Raw genomic sequence first — 21103 nt, 5'->3', positions numbered from 1 at the left:
TTGATTTGGATCAAACAATGTTTTGTCAGCAGGATTTCTTAAAGAGAAACTGCAGAAGCTCATCATCTGATGCCACATAAAAAGTAACCATGCTGGTGCCACATAAAAAGCACCCAGTGACACTATAAAGTGGTTACCATTGGGAAGGACACCCAACCATTGAAGCCATGCCAAAACAGACAATTGGAGCCTGGTGTAGCTCTCCAGCTGGCCAGATCCTGCCAAACCGTACAACCCATGCCAGCATGATAATGATGATGATGACATATGCATTTATAGGGGAAAATTAAGATGAATACCATCCAAAAATCCATTCATAGAACAGAAGACACGGTTGGGAAGCAACCTTCTTATTTCTTTATTGCCTACAAGGGGTTAAACGTAGAGGGGACAAACAAGGACAGACAAAGGGATTAAGTCGATTACATCAATCCCAGTGAATAACTGGTACTTAATTTATCGACCCTGAATGGATGAAAGGTAAAGTCGACCTCGGCGGAATTTGAACTCAGAACATAAAGACAGGCGATATACCTATTTCTTTACTACCCGCAAGGGGCTAAACGCAGAGGGGACAAACAAGGACAGACAAACAGATTAAGTCGATTATATTGACCCCAGTGCGTAACTGGTACTTAGTTTATCAACTCCGAAAGGATGACAGGCAAAGTTGACCTCGGCAGAATTTGAACTCAGAACGTAACGACAGACGAAATACGGCTAAGCATTTTGCCCGACGTGCTAGCGTTGCAGCCAGCTCGCCGCCTTTATGAAGTAACCTTCTTACCACACAGCCATGCCTATGCACACACACATAAATATACATATACACATTACATTATTATTGTCAGTAGTATAACTAAGTAAAGTTCTCAGCTGCATCGTATATTTGTATCCCTAAAAGAACAACCAAGTTTACTTCACACTGTAGAAGACTGCCTACTTAATAGTCTAGATAAGAGCTTTCATCCTGCAGCAACTGAGGAGAGAGAGAGAGAGAGAGAGATGGAGGAGGGAGGTGGGGGAGAGAGAGAGAGAGAGAGAGAGAGAGACATACAGACAGACAGAGATTGACAAACACTGTGAAATGCATGATTGTGTGTGTTTGGGTGAGTAATATTAGTTCAGTAATAATTGTATTTTATTGAGATACAAAACCAGCAATCTGTTAGTTGATGGTATCAGCAATAGAACTTGACTGTTACTCTATTTTTATCGGCCCTGAAGGAAAGAAAGGCAAAGTTGACCTTGGCAGGATTTGAACTCAGAGTGAAAAGAGCCAGAGTATATGCAGCAGGCCTAAACTTAAGGTCTCTGATGAGTTAGGTTTAATGAGCCAATGAAACTAAACTTTAGGGTTGCACAGACCGAAATCAAACCGTTATTAATTATCATCATAATCATCATAATCAGCACCACCACCATCAAACATCTGTTTTCCATGCTGGCATGGGTTGGACAGCTTCACAGGAGCTGGCCAACATGAGAGCAGCCTGGGTTCCACGTCTGTTTTGGCTCAGTTTCTATGGCTGGATGCCAACCACTTTGCAGAGTGGAGTGGATGCTTTTACACAGCACCAGCACAGATGCCATTACACGGCACCAGCAAGGGTGCTTTTTACATGGCATCAGTGGTACCCATGAGCTTGCAAAATTAGGAACACTCAGCTGAAGAAGGATGTTGGGGACATGCCTACATGCAAGGATGACCACATATCTCCATCCCCTGTCATCTCTTCTGTGAGGCCCAACATCTGAAGATCCTTTCTCCCCACTTCATCCCACGTCTTCCTGGGTCTACTCCTTCCACATGTACACTCTACAAGTACACATACGAATTTGTTTTTACTGGTCATTGCAATGATACAATAGATCCTGAAAAATCCCTAAAAGGATCATTATACAAATCAAAACAGCCCTGTCTAAACACCTTCACCCAAATTTCTTCTCACAACTTAACAGACCCATGTGTTTATTCTTTTTTTCTTCTATACATTTCAGCCCCAAGGCCATACCCATGTTGGAGCACTGCTAGTGATAATACCAGGTGGTATCAAAAAGTTCTGTAGCATGCCAACAGACGGCAGCACATGGTTGTGAGCACAATGAGAGCTAGCAATGACCTTCATGAAGCAGTGTTCCAAATGACATTGCTGTGTTTATTTCACAAGTTGTAAAATGTGTGTTTTGTGATCACATGTATGCTGTAGCCTGCAATTTTGTCATGGACAGGAAGTCTGCTACAGAGACATTGAGCATGCTTTGGCAAGCTTATGGCAATGAGGCAATGGGTTGTACGCAATGTTTTGAGTGGCACTGGCACTTCAAAAGCAGAAGAACGTCCCTGAAAGACGATGAATAATCTGGAAGCACTGTCACGAGTGTTACTCCACTGGAAATGTGTTATTGTGCATCAAGAATTCGTCCCCTAGGGCCAGGCCATTAGTTGAGAGTTCTACTATGACATTTTGAAGCATTTGAGGGAAGACATATGGCGAAAGCCACCAAATTTGTGGAGCGTGAAGAACCGGATTCTTCATGATGACAATGCTCCCTGTCACTGAACTCTCCTCACTTGTGAGTTTCTCACCAAAAATAACATGGTATCACTTCTGCATCCACCTTATTCACCAGATGTAGCACCTATAGACTTCGATCTCTTCCCCAAGATGAAAATGCAGCTCAAAGGTCACCGTTTTAACCCTGTTGTCAAGATCCAGAGTGAATCGTAGAAGGTCTTTGACTCGCTTATGGATAAAAAATTCCAGGATGAATTCCAAAAGTGGCAGGAAATCTGGGTCTGATGTATTGCTGCACAAGGTTACTATTTCAAAGGGGATTCGGTAAGTAAGTTATTTTTTTTATTAACCATAACTAGTCCTGGAACCTTTCCATACCACCGAGTACACATCTTTTATTCTAAATAGGTAACCTTTCTCCGATATTGAAAAACTGTAAGTTATTATATTTAATTGGGCTTTTCCTCCTCTCAGTAATGCAACCCAAGTAAAAAAAAACCAACAAATAAATTAATGAAGTTGCTCGATTATACAAATGTTCAACAATTAATTGAGTTCTGTATATGAAATTGGTCCTCTTACAGCTTTACAGCAAGACTATCTATTCCAAAAGACAGAAGGAGCCTTGATGCAGTCACCCAATCCACTAGAATTAATTATGTACAAGTTCTACAATTAACTGAGTTCTATAAATAGAATCATTCCTCTTACAACTAAGTATGTAGCAACACTATCGATAACGAAAAAATGGATGGAGCCTCCTTCATGCGGTTGCAAGAACTTCTAGGATTAGCAAGCAAATCTACTTCAAATTTTATCTTGCAATCTTTTTTTAAAAATACATAATAGAATAATAATAATAGTTTCAAATTTTGCCACAAGGGCAGCTATTTTGGGGGAGAGGGCCAGTCAGTTACAATGACCCCAGTGTTTCACTGGTACTTAATTTATCGACCCTAAAAGATGAAAGGCGAAGTTGACCTTGGTGGAATTTGAACTCAGAACATAAGGATGGACCAAATGCCACTAAGCATTTTGCCCAGCATGCTAACGATTCTGCCTTCGACTCAGTCACGTGCCTGTGTTTCACTTATTTTTTTGTGTGTTTTACTACATAAAGGTCACCAACTGCCTACTCTGAGTAATTATTAATGGCACATGCCTGATACAGATATATATATATATATATATATATATATATACTTTATTTAAAGCAGCAGAAAATTCAACAAAATCTGTTACTCTGAGTTTCCCGTTGCTGTTCATCGGACAGTTTGTTCTAGCAAAACCTGTCCGATGAACGGTTTTGTTGAATTTTCTGCTGCTTTAAATAAAGCATATTACTCTACCACTGGTATTTGAGTACTCTTTTTTCCACCTTGTTTCACATTTATGTGTTTACTCCGGTATATATATATATGTATCAGTTTTTGTTTTTTTCAATTACTATAAAGTAAAACCCCTCCCAAGGCTCCTGTTAGCCCAAGGATAGAGTAGAAGATATTTTCCCAAAGTGCCCTGCATACAGTGGGACTGAACCTAAAACCACAAGATTCGGAAGCAAATTTCTTTACCACCTAGTCATCCCTGCAGTCATAAATATAAATGTTTCCAAATTCAGACACAAGGCCAGCATTTTTAAGGAGGGGCAGTTAGTTGATACTATCAACCCTATCACTTGAGTGTTACTCTAATTTATTGACCCCAAAAGGATGAAAGGCAAAGTTGAGCTTAGTGGGATTTGAACACAGAATGTAATGAGTTAGAATGATTACAGCAATGCATTCTTTCAGAATTCTGTTATTCCACAACTGCCTAAAAAGCACCCCTGCTGGTGCCACATGAAAAGCACCCAGTACACTCTGTAAAGTGGTTGGCAGGAGGAAGGGCATCGAGCTGTAGAGGCCATGCCAAAGCAGACAACTGGAGCCTGGTGCAGCTCTCCAGCTGGCCACCTCCTTGTCAAACTGTCCAACCCATGCCAACTTGGAAAACGGATGTTAGAAGATATGATGATGATTATGTTGTTAAAAACAAAGATACATTAGTCTATGCAGTCCTAATTATTCTATGTCTGAAATAGAGGAGACAGTCATGGTTGGAGTGTCCTCGACCAGAGTTCAACTTCATCAATGCTGACCCGTAGCAAAACAAGTCAATGAGGAAGCTTCTATGTAGTCTGTTTATCTGCCAGAAATAGTAACCAAATTTTCCTCAAATTACCACATCTTGCTGTCTTCAAAAATAGAAAGACACGTTAAATCAGGTAGCCCTAGATACACTATGCCTAAAAAATGCAAAAAAAAAACCAAAAAAAAAAATAATAATAATTTAAAAAAGCATGATGGAATAGTTATAGTGAGAAAGTCTTTGACCAGAGGTTTGATTGATCAAAAAAAGCACCAGGGTGGGGGCAGAGCCATCATCATCATCATCATCAACAACAACAGCAGCAAACAATGGAATCATGTGAGTTTAAAAGGATGTTAGAATACATCTCAACAATACTAATTATATCGTTAATTCTAAAGCTCGTTATAAATTTACTTTTGGTAAGAAGAAATATATTTAGATCCATGTTACACACACGCACAAACAAAATAAAAAGGAAAAACAATTACAAATATAATACACATACACACACACATATAAAAAAAAGCCCAGAAAACAGAAAAGGAAAGAATGATTTAATTATTGAAGAGGAATCAATAGATCTGTTCTACATAGAACTGGCATCACCAATGCCAGTTAAAGATGAAGAACTATCTCATTATTTTTGCTACCCAACATAAAAAAAAAATGGGTCAGAACCAAGAAAGCCAATCCAATATGTGATTGGGTCAACATCGGAATATTTTATGCAGAACACGATGCTACTTTTGTTTCATTCCAGTAAGTAATTGAGAAAAATGGTAAATAAATTTGATAATGATAATCATGAGAATGATAACGATGATAATTTGATGATAATATTAATAGTTTTTAATTAAATTCTTCAACGTATTCTCCTGTTGTGTTTTTTGTCTTCTTTTGTTTTTTTGTTTTTTTCTGGGTTTAAGTATATTATTTTAGGGTTAAGTATATCCTGGTACTTTTAATAATTTTTCTTTTTAATTAAATCACTTCTAAAAATATATATATGTATAAAAAAAACTCTCACTGAAGTTCAGATAGGTGCAGGCATGGTTGTGTGGTAAGAAGCTTGCTTCTTACAACCACATGGTTCTGGGTTCAGTCCCACTGCATGGTACCTTGAGCAAGTGTCTTCTACCATATCCTCGGGCTGACCAAAGCTTTTGTGAATGGATTTGGTAGACGGAAACTGAAAGAAGCTTATCATGCGTTTGTGTGTATGTGCTTCGTGATTATGTTGGTTTGTTTACATTTCCATAACTTAGTGGTTTGGCAAAAAAGACTGATAGAGCAAATACTAGGCTTCAAAAAAAAGAAGTACTAGGGTTGATTCGTTTGGCTAAAGTTTTTCAAGGCAGTGCCCTAGCTTGGCCACAGTCCAATGTTGGAAACAAGTAAAAGATTAAAAGATAAAAATAATTATATAGGTGCAGACATGGCTGTGTGGTTAAAAAGCTTGCTTCCCCGCCACATGGCTTTGGGTTCAATCCCACAGTGCAGCACCTTGGGCAAGTGTTTTCTACTATAGTGTCAAGTTGACCAAAGCCTTGTGAGAGGATTTTGGAAAACGAAAACTGAAAGAAGCCCATCATGTGTGTGAGCATGTGGGCCTCTGGGAGGCAATGACAAATGATTGAGACATTTGGAAATATGCTGTGCTTGAGAAGAAGATCCATCAAACCCAGTGAAATCGTAGTCGTGGCAGATACTGGTATCATGCAACTAGCATCCATGCCAGTGGCACATAACAGCACCAGTTACGCTTTCAGAGTGGTTGGCATTAGGAAGGGCATCCAGCCATAGAAACCATGCCAAATCAGACTGGAGTCTGGTACAGCCCCACATCTTACCAGCCTTGGTCAAACTGTCTAACCCATACCAGCATGGACAATGGATGTTAAACGATGATGATGATGACTATAATCTCCACTGTGTCCAATTTTAAAGGCAGTAGGCATGATTTGAGGAAGATTTGGTTGCTATATCTAGCAAGTTGAGCGACCATATAGAATCTTGTTGGCTTATTGATATATGATATACACACATACATATGTTACATATAAATAATCAATAAATAACCATTCTCATAGAAACAGTCACCACATAACATAACAATCTCTTCATTCCTTATTCATTTACCATTACTCAGCCTGTAATAAGATGGACTACACCTTGTTGTTATGTAATCCTTGGATTTACAGACTGTTTAATTATCATTAATTAATTATTGATTCAAAAAGTGGTTAATTAATGACGTCTACTATAATGGGGTGTACTCCCCTTTAGGCATTTTGTTAGCCAAGTACTCGCATGAAATGCTACTGGGGATATTACAGATCCAAGAGAGAGAGGGAGGAGAGAAAGGAAGAGAGAGAGAGAGAGGTAGAATAGTGGTCAGAGAAGGAAGTAGGGATATTGATATGTTGAATGTAAGAAGAGATCAACTGAGGAAAGCAGAGGAGAGATGCATCTGTGGTGTGCGCAGCATTATCTTATGTCAAGATTTGTCCTTATTAAACGACTGACAATATTTTGGCAATGTTTCACTAATAATTAGAAACTTGTAATAAGATTATAATTTCGCAAATTAATTAACCTCATCATTACTGATGAAATGATGCTTTTAAATATTCGCATTCACATTATGATTCGATCAGTTTGATCTCTGATTCTCATCAGTGTTTTATTCCTGGATGTGTACACAGAACCAAGCTGGATTTGAACCAGTCATCTTTATCGTATATATTTACAGTTTTTACACCTATGTGAAGTTGCATGGCCTGGTGGTTAGGATGTTGCACTCGTGATCACCAGGTCATGAGTTCGATTTCTGGAGTGGGCAACACATTGTGTCCTTGAGCAAAACACTTCATCTGAAGTTGCTTTGTGGGCAGGAGAGCTGCAGAAATGTTGGTGTATCAGTAGAAACGCTTTATGGTATATCTTCTGGCTCTCTACACTCTGAGTTCAAATCTCACCTGTCTAGAGAAGACAATGGGAAACCACTCCCATATTCATCACAAGTAGAGCAGTCTTTGAGAAATGAAGATGGTTAGAAACAGCAACAGAAGCAATACTAGACAAGAAGTCACTAGTAGACTTTACATTATCATCAGATCAATAACAAACCAGTGGTGTTTCGCATACTCTAACCAATCTTAAACATCCTCACAATGGTACTTACTCGATACCATTTGGCACAGGTGCTTTTTTTTTTGTGTAAAATAAAAATCTCTAATTCAAATCCAGCTTGGTACAACATTCATAAATAAGACACCTGATGACAACCATACATTAAACCAACCAGAAAATACTACAGATGTAAATATTTTTAAAAATTGGTTAATCTTTAAAAATTAGATTAATGACCAACAAAAATGATAATCTTATTAACTCCCTACCACACTTATAAACATTTAATGTAAAGTTGTAATGATAAAGTATTTTACGTTGATGTTAAATAATCACAAAATAACTGTAATTGCTGAATTATTCTGGAGAATAATTTATTGGGCTTCTTTTTATTCTTTTCACTTCAGCTTTCAATTAAAATATGAAGTCAGTGTTTATAGAGGCTAATCATTGTATTGGCTTGATTATTAATGCCAGAGTTTCAATACCACAAAATATACATCAGACATATCCTTCTACTGAACTCTTGTAGTATAAGAATAAAAGTATATACAAAATATGAAGATAAGATAATAAGACTGCGCTCTCTACATGGTCCCTACTGTAGCTCCTACTGCTAGAAATATAGAAATAACAGCCAGATTTTCCTGAAATCACACCATACCACCTTAAAAATAAGAGAAAGGATGCAACAAGTAATCTAGTCTTAAACACATTATTATTATCATCATTTAATGTTTGTTTTCCATGCTGGCATGGGTTGGATGGTTTGACAGGAGCTGGCTAGCTAGAGAACTGCTCTAGGGTCTATTGACTGCTTTGGCATGACTTCTATGGCTGGATGCTCTTCATAATGCCAACATCCCTGGACAGTATCATCCCAGAATACTGTTCTGTCATAGGTGATACTGCAGACATATCTCCAGGTCAAAACTGTCCCTACTATTTCCACCAGGAAGCAAATTAAAAACACACAGACTAATACCTTAATTGATAACCATTCTAAATAGAAATAATGTTTTACTTTCCTTAAATAACAAACAGTGTTTATAGGATGTTTAACTACAGAGACACAATTATCGGATAGTAATGGCTGAGAAGAAGTAAGAAATCACTATGATTGCTGGGATTGATTCTTGTGCTTTGTACGATGTTTGAAGTATTTGAATATGTTAATTGATCTTTCAGTCAGCTGGATATCAACAGGAAAGATATTTCGATATCTTCAGACATAAATAAAGAAAGCCTATGTCCACATCATCGGATCGGACAACTACTAATATTGGTTTCAATTGTTGGCACAAGGCCAGCACTTTCGGTGGAGGGGGTTAAGTTGATTACAATGGCCCCAGTGTTCAACTGGTACTTATTTTATCAACCCTGAAGAGATGAAAGGCAAAGTGAACCTTGGTGGAATTTGAACTCAGAATGTAACGATGGATGAACTGCTGCTAAGCATTTTGCCCAGCATGCTAATGAGTCTGCCAGCCCTCCACCTTAACAACTACTAATATTTATTTCTTTATTGCCCATAGGGAGCTAAACATAGAGGGGACAAACAAGGACAGACAAAGGGATTAAGTCGATTACATCAACCCCAGTGCATAACTGGTACTTATTTAATCAACCCCAAAAGGATGAAAGGTAAAGTCGACCTCAGCGGAATTTGATCTCAGAATGTAATAGCAGACAAAATACCGCTAAGCATTTCGCCTGGGTGCGCTAACGATTCTGCCAGCTCGCCACCCTACTAATATTAATACATAGCTTCCATCTCGTGTTCCCTATTCAAAAAGTTCAACAGCATCAAGATCAAGCTAGTTGTTGTTGTTGTTGTTGTTGTTGTTGGAAAATGGTGTCATGTTAAAGATTCAAGTAGAGCAGTCTTTGAGAAACGAAGATGGTTAGAAACAGCAACAGAAGCAACACTAGACAAGAAGTCACTAGTAGACTTTACATTATCATCAGATCAATAACAAACCAGTGGTGTTTCGCATACTCTAACCAATCTTAAACATCCTCACAATGGTACTTACTTATTGAAAAATCTAAGAAGGATTGCAGTGCTCAAGATATACAGTTTATTGATCTTTGATCTACTGAGATGCCAACAAACAAAGAATTACACATATTCAATGTAGCGCTTATCAAAACATGAACAATGCTTCCGCTGTGAGATTGGGATCGAAAGAAGAACGCATGAAGTAGGAGGCAGATTTTTACAGAGATACTGCTACAAAATTTATCGACGTGATCAATGAATGAAATTAAATGGTGATTGTAGTAAATAATGCTATGAAGCAACTTTGTGAATGAACAAATGTAAAATTTTACCGAATATAAGTTCAAAGTATCTTAGATCAGCAAAGAAGGATTTGGAGGAGGAATAACTTACCATCATAAGAATATTACAGCTTTTTGTTTGGTCTTATTTTATTTTATTTCATTTTACTTTATTTTTTTTCTTCTGGATGTTATAAAAGGGATATCTATCTATTGATCATAATAACAGACTCTCTGGAACTTTAATTAACAGATTTTTTCCAGGTCTTTTCACTCCAAAAGTGGATGAAAGAAAACCGAAGAGCTGTTGTAATCAAACACAAAAACCTGAAACTCATGTTTTCAGACATCATCGCATCATCGTACATTAAACGATATCGATTTCTAATATAGACACAAGGCCACAAGTATTATGATCATTATTATTGTTGTTGTCATTATTATTATTAAGGCAGTGAGCTGGCAGAATCTTAACCATGTTGGGCAAAATGCTAAGCAGCATTTCCCCCATCTTTATGTTCTGAGTTCAAATTCCGTTGAAGCTGACTCTTTACCAGTCATCCTTTTGGGGTTGATAAAATAACTTCCAGTTGAAGACTGGGGTTGATGTAAGCGACTTAACAACTCCCCTGAAATTTTAGGCCTCGTATAAGGCGGCGAACTGGCAGAATCGTTAGACACAGAAGAATTTCAGAATGGTTTCCAGTCTGCGACACTTCTTGTGGCTAAATTATAATATTTTAATTTTACCTGCTTAAAATTACTCAATCCAAATTTTTACAAATTAACAAATAATTAAAAATAGATCTTTATGAATTAATTGCTAAGAATTTCCTGTAAATTAATATTCAACATTATAAAACTGAGTTGAGGAGAAAACGGACAATTTTTTATAGTAATTAATTCTAAAAGATTATTGTTGTGCTGGTTTAGTACAAGATCTGCCATCATAGAGCAGGCCTTAAGATAATCTGCTTTTATATTGAAGACTACATATCCAACATAATGTATCCTTCTTTTTTAAAAGCATTAAAGATAATTGAATATGGCTCTAGGGATACTTTGCAGTTATTTCTAGCAGATCTCATGACCAATTAGAGATTTCGCATTGGCTCACTCATACACACACACACACACACGTGAAACAATAGGGTATGACTTGGGGGAGATTTGGCTGCTATTTCTAAGAGTTCTAGCTCCAAAATAGAGGTCGCCTTCATTGCCCTCACCCCCACATACCCACCTACAACAATAATGTGTTGTTTAGCTGCTATTTCTCTAAGGACTAGATCCTATGTAAAGGTCTTCCTTACCAGCTCATACATACAAAAAACAGTATGGTATAATACAAATCTACCTACCCTACAGAGGTCTCTCCCTCATTGTATAAAGTGGCAGGCACTTTCAAGTGTAAAAGCTAACATAACTACCAAACAAACATTAGGTTCATGGTTCAAATTGCACTAGGAGCCTGTCTCTTTTTTTTTTTTATCTCAATACATGTTTAACCCTTCAACCTTTAAACTGGCCAGGTCTGGCCTCTCACACCTATGCTACAATGTCATTCTAAAGGTAAACAATCACATCATGAAAATCTCAAAGCTGCAATAAAACGTATGATTAATTTAAAACAATGTGGATGAATAAGTATTAATTTGATAGAAAAATCTGAATGCTAAAGGGTTACTGAAGCAAAATCTTTTGATTAAGATCTGGCCTGTTCTCCCCACCTGCAACCACCTTGAGAAATCTTCATGTTTTAGCCTTTTTTCACACTGACACCTCATCCTGGTGATGCAAATATATTCTGTAATTCACAAGAAATCAGATTTAACCACTTAGATTATTTGATATTGGAATGCCTCACAACAAGCAGAAGTGTCTTAAAGACTTGCGCATTAACATTTGTGAAATTGTTTGAGTAAAAACAAGGAAATTGGCTATAAAATAATAGAAAAAAAGAAAAGAAATATCATTGATATTCTCAAGAAATAAACTATTCCATTTCAATATTGGAAGAATCTTTTTTATTTCTATAATAATATTAATCTATAAGTTGAAACCTATTGGTTTGGTCAATTGAAATGGTTTTTCAACAGCCAAGATCAATTTATGGAATACGAGTGTGAAAGCTGGTGAAATATTCGACAAGACTGTGTGCAGGGCTATGTGGTTAAGAAGTTTGCTAAGTCTGTGGTTTCAGGTTCAGTGTTCAGTTCCATTGTGTGGCACCTTGGGCAAGTGTCTCGTACTATCTTAGCCCTGGTTCAGCCAATGCTTTGTGAGTGAATTTGGTAGGCAGAAAGTATGTGGAAGACTGTTGTGTGTATGTGTGTGACTCCCACTACCACTTGACAACTGGTGTTGGTTTGTTCGTGTTCCCGTAACTGAGTGGGTCAGCAAAAGATAACATATGTAAAAAGCACCTATGCTGGTGCCATGTAAAAAGCAACTGTACTGGCGCAACACAGATAGCACCCATGTTGGGGCAACACAAAGAGCACATATGCTGGCACAATGCAAAGAGCACCCATGCTGGAGTCACACAAAAAGCTTTGATGCCGGTGTCACATAAAAAGCACCCAGTACACTCTATAAAGTGGTTGGCATTAGGAAGGGCATCAAGCCATAGGAACCTTGCCAAATTAGATGAATGGGGGCTGGTGCAGCTCTCCAGCTTGCCAGCTCTTTGTCAAACTGTCCAACCAATGCCAGCAGAGGAAATGGACTTTAAACGATGATGGCAAGCAAGCTTCTTAACGACACAGCCATGCCTGAGATAAGCCTTCCACACATTGTGTTGCTATTGCATTTCATGCAATGTCTTTGTTCTCATTCCGTTTTTTTTTTTGTGTGTGTGGATATATATATATATATTATATATATATATATATATATATATATATATATATATATATATATATATATATATATATATATATATATAGCACGGATTTTTGTCAGTGAACAGGTCGCGAAAATATTTTGACAAACTAAACTTAAATGTTGAAGTGAATCGAACGGCTTTTGTGTGTTTCTTAAATGGCTTACAAACACCTTCCACGCTGCAATTGTTTTCTTTTCAGCTCACGATCTCAGATCAAATCACTTGCTATGCGAGTACATCTCTCTCTATATATATATTTATGAGAAACAAGAAAAAAAGAATTCAATGAAAAAAGCTTGATGTAATTACTTACTTTAAGCACAATGCAATCTCAGGCAATTTTTGTGCCTAGAAATTTCAGTTTTCTGCCTAAAAATCAGTTATATTTTATCTTTTCACCGTTTTTATTTTGCACTCAAATATGAATTTAGTTCTCCCACTACTACACTTTTCACCCAGAAGTCTTGTATAAAATTTCTTGCATAAATTATATAAGACTAAGATAAATATGGTAGTTAACACTTATATATATATACACATATATACGAATAAATACATACATACATATATATACACACACACACACACATGCATATACATAAAGGGAGAGTTTTCAATCATTAGTGAATGCATGACTAAAATTAATTAGAATAGACCCTAATTGTCACAGAGCTGTTAAAGAAGACACGTTTCAGAAATCATAATTAACATGGCCTATTAATTACTGATAACCATTATATTTTAAAACCTCCAGATAAATTCCCTCATCCTCTCTTGCTCTATATATATAACTGTCTATCTCATGCAATCACACACACAGGCATACACAGACAAGCAAATTTATTTACATACACATATATATATATGCATGTATATATATATATATGTGTGTGTGTGTGTATATATATGTATCTACAATATACATGTGGGATTATTGTAATAATAATAATAATCCTCTCTATGATAAGGCATGAGGCCGACCCCAGTGCTCAACGGATACTTATTTTATTGACCCCGAAAGAATGAAAAACAAAGTTGACCTCGGCAGAATATGAACTCAGGACATGAAGATGGATGAAATGCCGCTTGTCATTTTGCTCGGCATGCTAACGATTCTGCCTGCTCACTAATAATAATAATAATAATAATAATGATAATAATAATGATAATAATAATAATAATCCTCGCTACTGTAGGCACAAGGCCTGAAATTTAGAGGAAGGGGACTAGACAATTACAACAACCCCAGTGTTTCACTGGTACTTAATTTATTGACCCTGAAAGGATGAAAAGCGAAGTCGACCTCAGCAGAGTTTGAACTCAGAACATAAGGATGGACAAAAAGCTTCTAAGCATTTTGCCTGGTGTGCTAATGACTCAGCCAGCTTGCCACCTTAATAATAATAATAATAATAATAATAATAAAATAAAATAAAATCCTGATGCGATTAAAGAGTTATGTCAATCTTTATAAATGAATAATAATAATGTTAACAATATACTGAATAATAATAATAATAATAATAATAATAATAATAATAATAATAAACACTTACCACACATTTCAAAATATATTGAACTCAAATGTGAAAAATTGGAGGGTTTCTTCTTCCCCCAATCTTTGGGGATTAGAGTTTAAACAAAACAGGAGATAAAAAGGGGGATGAAAAAGTAAGGGAGTGAGACGAAGAATCATCAGGAACTTTTTTTGAAATTCATTTGTCAGATGAAATTCTAACGGAGCAAAACAAGGAAAGTATATAAAAACAAAGGATAAAATGGAATCAGAAACACTTTAACAATTTATATTGTTATAAATATTCAATGAAGTAGAGTTACAATACTTTGTAACTGTATTTCTTAATCATGTACTCTATCAATGTTTGACAGATGATCTTAAAAAGGATCACGAATATGAAGGGATTTTGTAATGCAATTAACTTTAAAACTATTGGTTTGGAATAGATATCACTTCACTTTAAGTGGTTGCAATCACGATGCATTTCATCATAGCACATCAGGAATCTTTGTCCCTTATTAGCATCAGTTGACCCTCAATTTCATGTAGTGGTTCTCTGTTAATAACATATTTGATGGCATCAAAGACACACAGGTACATCAAATGCAACCCTGATTCCAGCAACATATATACAGGTGAGTGAAGACAAAATTAGTTTATGGGAGGCCCAACTTCACCTATTAGGATTCAGAGTAATTTTTTGAGACATTTTTGCGGTGAATAATTGTGCCTTAATTGCCATTAAATCAAGTACTGAATGGTTTTCACACTCTACTGGAATGTATAAGTCTCCAAAATATAACATTCAACATGATTAGATGTTCAGCATAATAGCAGTGGCCAGCAACAACAGTAGAGATGGGCAGAGTGTATTTATAAATCTCTCCCTTTTGGTCTTGAGAGTTCAAACCATGAATGCTTTTGAGCCCTGGTGAGATGCTGATGTAAATACAATCAAATCAATCATGAAACTTCTTCATAATCCACGCTTTGGCACCATAGAGAAGAATGCACTCTACAGAGTGAAGAAGGCCGGCCTTACTGACTTTGAAATATTTGATTGCCAAATGTTGTGGAGCTTGTTACAAAAACACCAGGTTTTCCCACTGGTTGTCAGGAATTCTGTCTTACTAAATTATATTCCAAACCAAGATTTTCTTGTTTGGAATATAATTTAGGAAAATGGAGCTATGAATAACATAAGCCGTTGAGCAATTAATTGTCCATAAACTTCATAGATAACCTCCAGGCACATTTATGATTAACAAGTCTAGGTTTAAGAATCACAATCCTAATACCGAGTTGATGTTTTCTACAATCACCTCAGCACCAAGACCAACATAACAATTGTATACCAGGGACTAATTTCTGTAGTCTTCATTCAAAAGAGACGGTTCAAAGCTACCTTCCTCAAATGAACTTCAACTGCAGCTCATGGGAAAATATGGTTAGACATTGATACCATCAATATTACTATTTCATGCACATCCTTATGACAGTTTGTATCTCTCTCTCTCTATCTATCTATCTGTCTATATATATATATATATATATATATATATATATATATATATATAATTCACTGTATTCCTTTTATTGATTTCACAATATCAGCCCCATTGGAGTCTATTTGATTATAATATACACACACTAATGTTTGTTTTTGTCATGCTAACATGAAACTGAAGAATTTACTCATTACTTTTTATTAAATTTTTACATGAAGAATGATAGGGAGTCAGAATTTCATGTAGCTGACATTATATGTATGTGTGTGTGTGTGTATATATATATATGTATATATATATAGCTTACTGTTCTATTAAGGTACGATCAACAAAAAAAAGTACTCCATCCAGTGAGAGATAACTATAATTTAATGTACACAGCATAAAGATACAAGCTGCTAATAGTTTCTTGCTGTAAAGACATGTGTCTGGGCAGGTTTTTATAACACACTTTGTATCTCTATTAGTAGCTGATCTCTTTATGCTGTGTACATTAAATAATTTTACACACACACACACAGAAAATTGGTGTTGTCAAAAAAGATACAAAATATGTACTCAGTACTGCAGTAGAATGTAATAACTGACTGACCCAGCAGGTGTCATTATTCTGGTGTTTTTCTGATGTCCATTTGGTTCATCAAACAGAATTAAATAAATCCAGTTAATTCTCTCTGATGAAACAATAAGACACCAGAGAAACTGTAGAGTAACAATCAACTGGATTAGCAAAAAATAAATTATATATATATATATATTATATATATATATATAATATATATATATATATATATAGTGTATGTAGATATATAAATGTATGTTATGTGAAAAAGACAAGAAAAGATAAATTGGTGGTGATGAAACATGGGAGGGTGGTAACTGTTTATGGGAGTGGGAGGTAACGTAAAACCTACCTCTCCTCACAATCAGGCTGTTCAAATATAGGTGCAAAACTGAAATTCAAATCAAAGTCATTGAGAAAAAAATACAACACAGTCAGAATCTAAGAATGATGATGATGATAGTTGCGGTGGTGGTGGTGGTGATGATGATAATAATAATAATGACAATAATGATAATAATGGAAGGCAAAGTCAACTTCTGCAGGATTTGAAATCAATAATAATAATAATGGTTTCAAATTTTGGCACAACGCCAGCAATCTTGGAGGATAGACAAGTTGATTACATCAACCCTAATGCTCAACTAGTGCTTATTTTATCGATCCCCACCCCCATCCCTGCCAAAAGATGAAAGGCATTGTCAATCTTGACAGAATTAACAACAGTAGTAGTAGTAATAATAATAATAATAATAATAATCTTTTTTACTATAGGTACATAGCCCAAAATTTTGGGAGAAGGAGTAAATCATTTGCATTGACCCCAGTGTTCAACTGGTACTTATTTTATTGACTCTGAAAGGATGAAAGGTAAAAGTGACCTCAGCAGGATTTGAAATCAATAATAATGATAATAATTGCATCATTGTTGCAACCACCCCCACCACTATCGACATTATCATTACACAACCAGTGTAAGTGGATAGCATCTAAAACGAAATATTCCAAAACATTACCAAAAATCCTAGTAAAATGTCAAAGTGCAATGTAAATTTTAGGAAAAAGAAAGAAAAAGAAAAGCAAGAAAGGGAAAAAAAATACACAAAAGAAAAACGGTAAACCACTTTTAATACCAAATAGCGTCGAAACTATTTCAATGTAATTGTTCTCAGGAAAATATCAAGAATAATGTAATGAGAATTCTCTGGAACGGAAGTTTGATTCACACAGAATGTGTCTGTTTGTCTGCTATTTTGGTTTTTTTTTCCTTTTTTTTTGTGAACAATTTAGAAATATTGGTGCTGCCATGACAGTCATGCATGGAACCTGACACCAGAAAATGGTAATGATGGTTGGAATCAGAGAATTAGTGGATGGGAGAGGGTATGGCTCTTAGTTAGAAGAGGAAGGGCAATGGCTGCGACCTTTTATTAGGTCTCTGATACTGGTAGGAGTGGAGAGAAGGGAGTGAAGAAAGGATGAAGAAATCACAGCTGCTGGGGTTGATGTAGTAGAAAGGAATACATTAAGAAATTGGGGCGGTGGGGAAGAGGTTGTCCTTAAATCAGAGAACAGATACCAAGCCTGAATGCTTCCGAAAGAGCAGAGCCCTGTCAAAGAAAGACACCCAAAGGACCAGTTAGTGGCATTAAATTGGGTAAACAATCGAATCTGACCACGTAAGAACAGATATAGTCTTATTGGATGAGAATTAGCTTGAACCAAATGAGATGGTAGGAAACGCTTGACCAAGGTTTTGTGCTGTGGGATCAAACCAGAGCCACAGGATTGCCATGTAAACTTAACCATCCAGCAATGTTGGCACTAATGGTTAAAATTAGCTAAGTAACAAATCAGTAGAAGCAATGACACGTATAAAACACACACAGACAGACAGACAAATAACCAGAAAGCCAGCCCATTGGACTTCATTTTGAGCCCTGAAATATGACAATGCTGCAACAAGTTCTACTCGTAAGACATCTAAGGTGGCTTGGCTATGCTTTACGTCAGCCTCCAGGGAAATTCATTCACAAGATGGTCAACCGGGCTCCAGTCCCAGGCTGGTGCAAATGAACTTGAGGACAACTGAAGACATGGCTAGCAATGGTAAAGGTGGATGTGGAAGCACAACTGGGCCCCGGCATCTACGGTCTTTGACAATGGAGCCAGGAATGGGTGTCCATTACAGCCTCGACTGCAGCTGACTGTTGTCCATCATGCAGCATTCATGTGGGCCATGGGGAACTCGTTGGCCAGAGGTGCCTCAACTCATTGGCCAGAGCTGCCTCAAATGAATACTGATGCAAATACTAGAAGGTACAGTGTATGTATATCTATATTAGTGTGTTAACAGTTTCAAATAATTTTTCAATAATTGTTTTTGTTAATTTCAATAAATCAATCAACTCATATCAAACAGCTTGAAAGGTAAGTAGCAAACAGCGACAAAATACATCTCGCTAAACATATTTTAGATTTACAATTAAATGTATTTGCTAATCAACTAAAACCTTGTAATAATTCAGAATTTAGATTAATATAATTAATCAATATAGTAAAAAAAAACTGTTTCTAAGAATTAAAAGGATGAAAACAAAACATATCTTATGAAAATAAATTTGAATTATTCTGTTCTAATTAATATGTTGATTACAAACAAAACTAATTATTAATTATCATAAAGAAAGCAATCAAACAGCCAGACCATCACTGCTTGGCGCCAACGCCAATGCAGTTGAGGTGTAATACATTTGCATCAGATTATTGTATTTGCATTAATAAACATTATATTATTATATTATATTTATATTGATTTCAAATTCTGACACAACGCAAGCAATTTCAAGGAGGAAGCAAGTTGATTACATCAACCCCAGTATGCAACTGGTACTTATTTTATCAACTCTGAAAGGATGAAAGGCAAAAACGACCTCGGCAGAATTTGAACCCAGAATGTTAACATGGACGAAATGCCACTAAGTATTTTGCCCAGCATGGTAACAATTCTGCCAACTCACCACCTATTAATATTAATAAACTTTATACATTATATTATATCAATATTAATAACCTTTTGATGAATAATATGACAGAACGACAACATAATGTGATGTAGATGCCTGTTTGTGTGTCAGCCTTGTGTGTCAGTGCTGTTTGAGCTTTGTGTGACTATGTTATACAACAGTGTAATGTGACAGACTTGTGTGACAGTCTTTTGCAACAGTTTTGTGTGACAGTGTTGCATGATAATGTTACGTGACAGACTTCTGTGACGGTTTTGTGTCGGTGTCACGCAACAGTATTATGCAACTTGTGTAAGACAGTCTCATGCAACAGTCTGGTGTGTCAGTATTTTGAGATAGTGTTATGTAACAGTATCTTGTAACAGTGTTACGAGGGACGATCAATAAGTAATGCCTCTGACCCATATGCAGTTGTTTGATCTAGCTGGAATTTTGCATGTGAAATCATTTCTATCTCTATGGATTAAGTGGCAAATTACAGCTCTGAACTAATTGTGGTTTCTGATTTACAGGTGTTTGAACTGAGTCAAGTGTGAAATGGAGCCTGTTGAGTGTCGAGCAGTGATCCGGTTTTTGTATTTGAAAGGACGCACACCACGGGAGACTTTTGATGAAATGAAAGTAACTTATGGTAATGATGCCCCATCATATGACCTTGTAAAACGCTGGCATCGTGAATTCAAACATGGTCGGAACTCTGTGGAAACAGCTCCCAGATCTGGTTGCCCCCTTTCTGCCATTGATGAGGCATCTGTCCGTCAAGTTGAGGCTGCCATTTTGGAAGATCGACGCATAACTATTCGCCAAATAGCCCATGAGGTCAAGATTAGTACCAGGTCAGTGGAAACTATCATTCATGACCATTTGCATATGCAAAAGTTGTCTGCCAGATGGATTCCCAAGTTGCTCATACCTTTCCAGAAGCAAGAACGCGTTGAGTGCTCGAGGATGAATTTGGAGATGTGCCAAGAAGATGTGTCAAAATTTTTCAAAAGACTGATTACCCAGGATGAAACCTGGGTCCATCACTATGATCTAGAGACCAAAGTCCAGTCAATGCAGTGGAAGCACCGTGACTCACCTCCTCCAAAGAAGGCAAGGGTGCAACCCTCCGCTAGTAAGGTCATGCTCACAGTCTTCTGGGACCAGGACGGAATAGTGATGACAGGTTTCCTGGCAAAGGGTTCCACAATTACAGGAGCCTATTATGCTTCACTTTTGAGGAAATTAAGAGAAGCTATCAAAATCAAGAGGCGGGGCAAGATCAGCAAAGGCATCCTCCTCATGCGGGACAACGCTCCGGTCCACAACTCACGTGTTGCCAGATCAGAAGCACAGGCGTGCGGCTATGAACTCCTCCCCCATCTCCCAACTCTCCTGACCTTGCACTCTCTGATTTTCACCTCTTCCCAGCCATGAGGTTGTTTTTGAAAGGAAAGCGTTTCCCAGATGATACAGCCTTGATTTCTGAAGTCACGTCGTGGTTGGAGGACCAAGCTGGGATCCTCTACAAAAACGGTCTCCAGAGCTGCAT

General features: G+C 36.8%; 1 protein-coding gene across 4 annotated transcripts in view; it reads right to left on the bottom strand.

Moving 5' to 3' along the window:
* Positions 1-21103, bottom strand: part of LOC115223618 (WD repeat-containing protein 13) — a 234336-nt gene that overhangs the window by 67689 nt on the left and 145544 nt on the right. For 3 of the 4 annotated variants that reach the window (XM_036512345.1, XM_036512346.1, XM_036512347.1), the window contains one exon: positions 16896-16934. The exons of the other annotated variant lie outside the window; for it this stretch is intronic. In XM_036512345.1, the coding sequence (XP_036368238.1) occupies positions 16896-16934 (39 nt within the window). The remainder of the gene's footprint in view (positions 1-16895; positions 16935-21103) is intronic. 4 annotated transcript variants of the gene reach the window in all.

The sequence above is a fragment of the Octopus sinensis genome, linkage group LG23 (assembly GCF_006345805.1).
Source record: "Octopus sinensis linkage group LG23, ASM634580v1, whole genome shotgun sequence".
NCBI lineage: Eukaryota > Metazoa > Mollusca > Cephalopoda > Octopoda > Octopodidae > Octopus > Octopus sinensis.
This window is presented reverse-complemented; position numbering and strand designations above follow the sequence as displayed.